This window comes from Calonectris borealis, unplaced genomic scaffold, assembly GCF_964195595.1.
Source record: "Calonectris borealis unplaced genomic scaffold, bCalBor7.hap1.2 HAP1_SCAFFOLD_59, whole genome shotgun sequence".
NCBI lineage: Eukaryota > Metazoa > Chordata > Aves > Procellariiformes > Procellariidae > Calonectris > Calonectris borealis.
This window is the reverse complement of record NW_027441465.1, coordinates 982,998-992,238: the sequence shown is the minus strand read 5'-3', so window position 1 is coordinate 992,238 and position 9,241 is coordinate 982,998. Positions and strand designations below refer to the sequence as shown.

At 65.2% G+C, this 9,241-nt stretch overlaps 1 protein-coding gene across 1 annotated transcript; it reads left to right on the top strand.

Moving 5' to 3' along the window:
- The first annotated feature begins 324 nt into the window (after positions 1-324).
- UBE2M (ubiquitin conjugating enzyme E2 M) lies at positions 325-8,105 on the top strand. The gene is made up of 6 exons (XM_075138845.1): positions 325-1,152; positions 3,357-3,451; positions 3,906-3,944; positions 4,731-4,834; positions 5,055-5,118; positions 7,905-8,105. The coding sequence occupies exons 1-6, from the start codon at positions 1,044-1,046 to the stop codon at positions 8,043-8,045; spliced, it is 552 nt and encodes a 183-aa protein (XP_074994946.1). The 5' UTR covers positions 325-1,043; the 3' UTR covers positions 8,046-8,105.
- Positions 8,106-9,241: the final 1,136 nt, after the last annotated feature.

Below are 9,241 nucleotides of genomic sequence, written 5' to 3'. Positions count from 1 at the left end.
GGGAGGGGAGGGACTGGTCCCAGTATGGCCCTGGGGAAGGTTCTGGGAGGGGGAACTGGTCCCAGTAGGGCCCCTCCTTCCAAACCCATCCCATGCCTGATATGGGAGCAACGCCCCCAGTAAAGATGGCGGCGCCCATGAGAAAGATGGCGGCGCCCGCTGGGGGAGAGTAAAGGCCCGCCGTCCCTCCGGCACCGTACTGCAAGGCCGGGCCGGTGCTTCAAGCTCCTCCCCCTGCGCGGGATTGGCTGGTGGAAGTACGGGGGAAGCCGGAAAGAGCCGAGTTTGGGGGGTGGGGGTGTGGGGGGAGACTTCCGGAAATAGCCGACGCTTTCCGGTGAGACACGAAGGGAGCGGGGAGGAGAGTGCACTGCCGGAAACAGCCGAGGTATTCCGGAAAGAGCCGAAGCTTTTCCGAAAGGAGTCGAAAGCTCTCCGAAGTATAGCCGAAGGCGGCCAGCCCGCTCTCCTTCCGGAGAAACCCGACGCCCCCCTCCGGAAAGAGCCGACGCTGCTCGGGGAAGAGTTCGGCAGCACTCGGCGCTTTCCGGAGAGACCCGAGGCGGGGCGGAACGCATCGAACCCACCCCCTTTACGGAAGAACCCGAAGCGCCTCCGGAAAGAGCCGAAAGCTCTCCCGGAAAGATCCGAAACCTCTTCCGGAAAGAGCCGAAGCGGCGGGGGAAGACCCCGGAACGAGTCGTTCTCCTTCCGGAAAAAGCCGAAGCGCGTTCGGGGCCCGCCCGAGCCCTCTCCGGAAAGCCCCGAAGGGCGCCGAAGTCCCCTCCGCCCCCTTCCGGAGAGCCCCGAAGCCCCTTCCGGACAGCCCCGAAGCGTTTCCGGAAGTTGCCGAGCGGCGCCGGCCGTCGCCGATCCCCCCCATCGCCTCAGAGCCGCCGCCGCTCCCCGCTCCGGCTCCCGCTGCCGCCTGCGCCGCCGCCCGCCCCCTCCTCCCCGCCGGGGGGGGCCCCGCCCGGCTCCCGCCGCCGCCGGGCCCGGCCCGGCCCCCGCCCCCCGGCCCCCGCCCGGTTCGGCCCGGCAGGATGATCAAGCTCTTCTCGCTGAAGCAACAGAAGAAGGAGGAGGAATCGGCGGGCGGCACCAAGGGCACCAGCAAAAAGGCCTCGGCCGCCCAGCTCCGCATCCAGAAAGGTGACCGGCCCCGGGGCCTGGCGGCTCCCACCCGCCGCCCCGCCTTCTCCGGCACCCGCCGGGCCCGGCCCGGCCGCGGGGGAGGTGCCCGGGGCCGGCTGGGGGCGTTGGGCCGTGGTGAGGCCCAACGGGAGGGGAACGGGGCCCGGTAGGGCCTAAGCGGGGAGCACGGGCTGGTCCCAGTAGGTGCCCGGTGCGGGGAACGTACTGGTCCCAAGCAGGACCCCGGTGGGAGGCACGTACTGGTCCCAGTAGGGCCCCGGTGCGGGGAACGTACTGGTCCCAGTAGGGTCCCGGTGGGAGGCACGTACTGGTCCCAGTAGGGCCGCAATGGGGGGAATGGGCTGGTGCCAGTAGGGCAAATGTGCTGGTCCCAGTAGGGCCCCGGCGGGGGTCACAGGCTGGTCCCAGTAGGGCCCCGGCGGGGGTCACAGGCTGGTCCCAGTAGGGCCCCGGTGGGAGGCATGTTCTGGTCCCAGTAGGGCCCCAGTGGGAGGCATGTTCTGGTCCCAGTAGGGCCTGGTGGGGGTCACAGGCTGGTCCCAGTAGGACCCCGGTGGGAGGCATGTTCTGGTCCCAGTAGGGCCTGGTGGGGGTCACAGGCTGGTCCCAGTAGGACCCCGGTGGGAGGCACGTACTGGTCCCACTAGGGCCGCAATGGGGGGAATGGGCTGGTGCCAGTAGGGCAAATGTGCTGGTCCCAGTAGGGCCCCAGCGGGGGTTACAGGCTGGTCCCAGTAGGTGCCCGGTGCGGGGAACGTACTGGTCCCAAGCAGGACCCCGGTGGGAGGCACGTACTGGTCCCAGTAGGGCCCCGGTGCGGGGAACGTACTGGTCCCAGTAGGGCCCCGGTGGGAGGCACGTACTGGTCCCAGTAGGGCCGCAATGGGGGGAATGGGCTGGTGCCAGTAGGGCAAATGTGCTGGTCCCAGTAGGGCCCCGGCGGGGGTCACAGGCTGGTCCCAGTAGGGCCCCGGTGGGAGGCATGTTCTGGTCCCAGTAGGGCCTGCTGGGGGTCACAGGCTGGTCCCAGTAGGACCCCGGTGGGAGGCACGTACTGGTCCCAGTAGGGCCCCCGTGGGAGGCATGTTCTGGTCCCAGTAGGGCCTGGTGGGGGTCACAGGCTGGTCCCAGTACGACCCCGGTGGGAGGCATGTACTGGTCCCACTAGGGCCGCAATGGGGGGAATGGGCTGGTGCCAGTAGGGCAAATGTGCTGGTCCCAGTAGGGCCCCGGCGGGGGTCACAGGCTGGTCCCAGTAGGGCCCCGGCGGGGGTCAGAGGCTGGTCCCAGTAGGGCCCCGGTGGGAGGCATGTACTGGTCCCACTAGGGCCGCAATGGGGGGAATGGGCTGGTGCCAGTAGGGCAAATGTGCTGGTCCCAGTAGGGCCCCAGCGGGGGTCACAGGCTGGTCCTAGTAGGACCCCGGTGGGAGACACATACTGGTCCCAGTAGGGCTGCAGTGGGGGGAATGGGCTGGTCCCAGTAGGGCCCCAGCGGGGGTCACAGGCTGGTCCCAGTAAGGCCGCAGTGGGAGGCATGTACTGGTCCCAGTAGGGCTGCAGTGGGGGTCACAGGCTGGTCCCAGTAGGGCAAGTGTGTTGGTTCCAGTAGGGCTCCGGCAGGGGTCACAGGCTGGTCCCAGTAGGGCCCCAGTGGGAGGCATGTTCTGGTCCCAGTAGGGCCCCAGCGGGGGTCACAGGCTGGTCCCAGTAGGGCCACAGCGGGAGGCATGTACTGGTCCCAGTAGGGCTGCAGTGGGGGGAATGGGCTGATCCCAGTAGGGTAAATGGGCTGATCCCAGTACGGCCCCGGCGGGGGGCACATGGGTGGAGGTCTAGTCCCAGTATGGCTCTGCGGGCGCAGGGGGACACTGGTCCCAGTAAGGGGGGAAATGAGGGGACACTGGTCCCAGTACGGCCCCACTGGGAATACGGGTGGGGGGAAATGACGCTCCTCCCAGTAACACCCAGTTAGTAGGGCCCAACTGAGGATACTGGGGAGGCCACACTGGTCCCAGTAAGGCCACACTGGTCCCAGTAAGGCCACACTGGTCCCAGTAAGGCCACACTAGGCCTGGGATATCCCAGCCTGGTGGGTGGGCTCCTGCTAGCCCCAACCACGGGTCCCCCTGCCTCATGTCTGTGTCCCCGTGTGTCACCCGTGTCCCCGTGTGTCACCCGTGTCCCCGTGTGTCCCCCCAGACATCAACGAGCTGAACTTGCCCAAGACGTGCGAGATCGACTTCTCCGACCAGGACGACCTCCTGCACTTCCGCCTCCTCATCTGCCCCGACGAGGTGGGGTCCCCCTGTCACCCCCCCCGTCCCCTTGTCACCCTCTTGGGTGTCGTCCCCCCCCCCAAGTTCCTGTGAATCCCCCCGTTCCCTTTGTCCCCTCCTGTCCCTGCGTGTCCTCCACCTCCTCCTTGTCTCTTCCACCTGCTCCCCCATTTTGGGGGTCCCCATCCATCCCTTCAGTGTCCTCCTGTCCCCACTGGGACACCCCGTCCCCCTCTGTCACCCCTGTGTCCCCTCAGAAGACCCTCGTGTCCCTTGGGGTTCCCCTCTGCCCCCCCCCTTTCCCTATGGCTCTTCCCCTTTTCCCCATCCTTCCCCTGTCCCCCTCTTTGTCCCCACTTGTCCCTTGGGATCCCCCTGGTTTTCCCCGTCCTTCCTGGGTCCCCTCCTTGTCCCTTGTGTCCCCCCCCCCCCGCCGTGTCCCCACCCCCGGTGACGTCTGTCTCTCCCACAGGGCTTCTACAAGGGAGGGAAATTCATCTTCAGTTTTAAGGTCAGTCGTACACCAAGGGGAATTCCGTGGCTACCAACACCCATCCCGGGGCTACCGAGATGGGACCGGTGGCCAGTTGACTGCCCCAGGGGCTGGGGGTGGCAGCAGTGGGGTGGTGGCCACCAAGGTGGGACCTGCGGCCACCAGAGTGGAACTTGTCATGAATTTGTCCTGTGGGTGGGAGCAGGAGGCAGGTGGCTACAGAAACCTGACCTGTGGCCACTAGAATATGACCAACCGTGACTTGTGGCCACCATGTGGGTTGGGACTAGGACCAGGGGTTGGTGGCCACCAAGACGTGACCGGTAGCCAAGTGTCCACCCTGTGGGTTGGGGTAGGGGCTGGTGGTCACCAAGACGTGACCAGTGGCCATGTGTCCCCTCTATATATTGGAGATTGGGTGGGGGGACTTGGTGGCCACCAAGACATGACCAGGCCGTGTGTCCATCTGCGGGTTGAAGATGGGACCTGGGGTTTGGTGACCACTAAGATGTGACCTTTGGCTGCGTCTACTGTATGGTTTGAGGTAGGGACGAGAAACTGGTGGCCACCAAGACGTCACCTGTGGCCACCAAGACGTGACAAGCAACCACATGTCCCCACTGCAGGTTGGGGGTAGGATCTAGGGGCTGGTGGTCACCACTGTGAGACCAGTGACCACCAAGACATGACTAGGAATCAGATATCCACACTGTGGATTGGGGCAGGGACTAGTGGCCACCAAGACATGACCAGTGGCCATGGAGGCGGCCAAGCCGTGACACTGTGCCCGCTCCCTACCCCCAGGTCGGCCAGGGCTACCCCCACGACCCGCCGAAGGTGAAGTGTGAGACGATGGTTTATCACCCCAACATCGACCTGGAGGGCAACGTCTGCCTCAACATCCTCAGGTGGGCCACCACCACCTCCAAGGTGGCCACAGCCACATCTGGGGTGGCCGCAGCTGGATCCGGGTCCCTATTTGCCCCCCAGAGACCCAGCAGAGTAGGGCAAATGGTTGCCCCATGCACTTCGAGTATGGGCACGGGGTGGCCACAGTCACCTTGGGGTGGCCACGGCCACCTCTGTGGTGGCCCCAGTGTCCCCCCTGACGCCTGGCTCTGTCCCCAGAGAGGACTGGAAGCCCGTCCTGACGATAAACTCCATCATCTACGGCCTGCAGTACCTCTTCCTGGTGAGTACCGCTGGGGTGCACGCGCCTGTGGGTGGGGGGCACCCATCGTGGCCTTGGGACCCGTCCTGGGGGCACCTGGTGGCCTTGGGACCCATCCTGGGGGCACCTGGTGGCCTTGGGACACGTCCTAGGGGGCCCTTGGTGATGTTAGGAGACTCCAGGGTTGCACCCAGTGGCCTTAAGACATCTCCTGGATGCACCCAGTGGCTTTGGGACACCTCGAGGTGGCACCTGGTGGCCCTGGGACACGTCCTCGGGGCCCTTGGTGATGTTAGGAGACCCCAGGGTTGCACCCAGTGGCCTTGAGACATCTGCTGGGTGCATCTGGTGCCCTTGGGACACCTCGAGGTGGCACCTGGTGGCCCTGGGACATGTCCTCGGGGCCCTTGGTGATCTTGGGAGACCCCAGGGTGGCACCCAGTGGCCTTAGGGCATCTCCTGGGTGCACCCAGTGGCCTTGGGACAACCTGAGGAGGCACCTGGTGGCTCTGGGACATGTCCTAGGGGCCCTTGGTGATGTTAGGAGACCCCAGGGTTGCACCCAGTGGGCTTAAGACATCTCCTGGGTGCACCCAGTGGCTTTGGGACACCTCGAGGTGGCACCTGGTGGCCCTGGGACATGTCCTCGGGGCCCTTGGTGATCTTGGGAGACCTCAGGGTGGCACTCGGTGGCCTTGACACGTCTCCCGGGGGCACCCAGTGGCCTTGGGACAACCTGAGGAGGCACCTGTTGGCCCTGGGGACATGTCCTAGGGGCCCTTGGTGGCCTTGGAAGACCCCAGGGTTGCACCCAGTGACCTTGAGACATCTGCTGGGTGCACCTGGTGCCCTTGGGACACCTTGAGGTGGCACCTGGTGGCCCTGGGACATGTCCTCGGGGCCCTTGGTGATCTTGGGAGACCCCAGGGTGGCACCCAGTGGCCTTAGGGCATCTCCTGGGTGCACTCAGTGGCCTTGGGACAACCTGAGGAGGCACCTGGTGGCTCTGGGACATGTCCTAGGGGGCCCTTGGTGATGTTAGGAGACGCCAGGGTTGCACCCAGTGGGCTTAAGACATCTCCTGGATGCACTCAGTGGCTTTGGGACACCTCGAGGTGGCACCTGGTGGCTCTGGGACATGTCCTAGGGGGCCCTTGGTGATGTTAGGAGACCCCAGGGTTGCACCCAGTGGGCTTAAGACATCTCCTGGATGCACCCAGTGGCTTTGGGACACCTCGAGGTGGCACCTGGTGGCCCTGGGACATGTCCTCGGGGCCCTTGGTGATCTTGGGAGACCTCAGGGTGGCACTCGGTGGCCTTGACACGTCTCCCGGGGGCACCCAGTGGCCTTGGGACAACCTGAGGAGGCACCTGTTGGCCCTGGGGACATGTCCTAGGGGCCCTTGGTGGCCTTGGAAGACCCCAGGGTTGCACCCAGTGACCTTGAGACATCTGCTGGGTGCACCTGGTGCCCTTGGGACACCTCGAGGTGGCATCTGGTGGCCCTGGGACACGTCCTCGGGGCCCTTGGTGATGTTAGGAGACCCCAGGGTGGCACCCAGTGGCCTTGGGACATCTCCTGGGGGCACCCAGAGGCCTTGCAACATCTCCTGGGGGCACCCTGTGGCCTTGGGACCTCTCGAGGTGGCACCTGGTGGCCCTGGGACATGTCCTAGGGGCCCTTGGTGATGTTGGGAGACCCCACGGTGGCACCCGGTGGCCCTGGGACACCCCGAGGTGGCACCTGGTGGCCTTGAGACGTTTCCTCGGTGCGGTCAATGGACTTGGGACATCTTCTGGGGTCACCTGGTGGCCCTGTGACACCTTTTGGGGCCACCTGGTGATACTGAGTCACCCCAAAGGGGCACCCGGTGACCCGAGGACACCCTGAGGTGGCCCCTTGGTGGCCCGGGGACACCCCGTGAGGACACTTGGTCACTTTATGGGGACCCTGGGTGGTCCTGGGCCATCCCAGACCGTCCCCAACCCCAGTGCCACCGTGGGACCCCACTTACCCCCCTGGGGGGCACCCACCCCCCGGGGGTGGGGTGAGGGGGCAGTTCCCTGCCTGGGGGGGCGGGGGGGGGGATTAAAGGGGTTTTGGGGTATCACGGGGGGTTTTGGGGTGTATTGGGGGTTTTTTTTGGGGTATCAAAGGGGATTTGGGGGGGGCTTAAGGGTCTGAGGGGGTATCAGGGGGGATTGGGGGGGTATGGGGGGCAGTTATTGGGGTACCAAGGGCAGATATTGGGGGGTTAATTTGTACCAGGGGGGTAATGGGGTGCTGGGGCGGGGGGGGGCATTAAGGGGGGGTATCGGGGGGCAGTAAGGGGTCTTGGGGGGCCCTAAGGCATAAAGGGGGGGGTACGTGGGGGGGAGTGGAGCATCCTGGGGGGGGGGGGGATTAAGAAATATGGGGGGGCAGTAGGAGTCCTGGGGGGGGTCTTTGGGGGGCCCTAAGGAATAAAGGGGGGGTACATGGGGGGGATTAGGGCATCCTTGGGGGGGGGGACATTAAGAAATATGGGGGGGCACTAGGAGTCCCGGGGGTTATTGGGGGGCATTAAGAAGTGTGTGTGGGGGGGCACTAAGTATGGGGGGGTCCCCACTAAGGACCCCCAACCAGTGAACCCCAAGACCCCCCCCCCCCTTCCCTGCTACGAATCCCTGGGGTGCCTGAAGGATGCCGGGGGGGGGGGGCAGTGTTTAAAGGATGCTGGGCTCCCCCGGGGGGGGGGGAGGGGGGTGCTAGGGTCCCCCCCCGATAAATTCGCGTCCCCCCCCGATAAATCGGGGTCCCCCCCCAGGAGCCGAACCCCGAGGACCCCCTGAACAAGGAGGCGGCGGAGGTGCTGCAGAGCAACCGGCGCCTCTTCGAGCAGAACGTCCAGCGCTCGCTGCGGGGCGGCTACGTCGGCGCCACCTACTTCGAGCGCTGCCTCAAGTAGCCCCGCCCCCCCCTCCCCCCCCACCCCCTGCCCCTCCCCCTTCCCCGCCCCCCCCTATTTATTGCCCCCCCGGGGGGCGGGGGGGGCCCCCCCCCTTTCTTTTTCTGCCCCCCCCCCCCCCCCCAGCGCTGCTCTTGTGGGTGATTAAAGGGCGACGGTAACGAGTGGTGGAGACCCCTCCCCCCCCCCCCCCCTCTTATTACTGGTTTTGGGTTTTACTGGTTAAACTGGGATTGGGGGGGGGGTGGAGGTGTTTCCAGTTGGGGTTGTGGTGGGTGCGACCAGTGCGCCCGGTTTCCTGCGGCGTGCCCAAGTCTCGTGGTTTCCAGTCCTCCCAGTATGCCCAGTTCTCTGTCCCGTGGCTCCCAGGATGGCCAGTTCGCAATCCCAGTATGCCCAGTGCTCTGCCCCAGGGCCCCCGGTATGGCTAGTTCCCAATCCCAGTGTGCCCAGTATGCCCAGTGCCCTTCCATAGGGCTCTCACTATGGCCAGTTCCCAATCCCAGTACGCCCAGTGCCCTGCCCCAGGGCCCCCAGTATGGCTAGTTCCCAATCCCAGTGTGCCCAGTATGCCCAGTGCCCTTCCCTAGGGCTCCCACTATGGCCAGTTCCCAATCCCAGTATGCCCAGTGCCCTGCCCCAGGGCCCCCAGTATGGCCAGTTCCCAATCCCAGTGTGCCCAGTGCCCTGCCCCAGTATGGCTAGTTCCCAATCCCAGTGTGCCCAGTATGCCCAGTTCCCTTCCTTAGGGATCCCAGTATGGCCAGTTCCCAATACCAATATGCCCAGTTCTTTGTCCCATGGCTCCCAGTATGGCCAGTTCCCAATCCCAGTATGCCCAGTGCCCCTGCCCCAGTATGACTAATTCCCAATCCCATTGTGCCCAGTATGCCCAGTGCCCTGCCTCTGGGTCCCCAGTATGGCTAGTTCCCAATCCCAGTGTGTCCAGTATGCCCAGTTCCCTTCCCTAGGGCTCCCAGTATGGCCAGTTCCCAATCCCAGTATGCCCAGTGCACCTGCCCCAGTATGACTAGTTCCCAATCCCAGTGTGCCCATTATGCCCAGTTCCCTTTCCTAGGGCTCCCAGTATGCCCAGGTCCCAATGTCAGTGTGCCCAGTATGCCCAGTGCCCTTCCCTAGGGCTCCCAGTATGGCCAGTTCCCAATCCCAGTATGCCCAGTGCCCCTGCCCCAGTA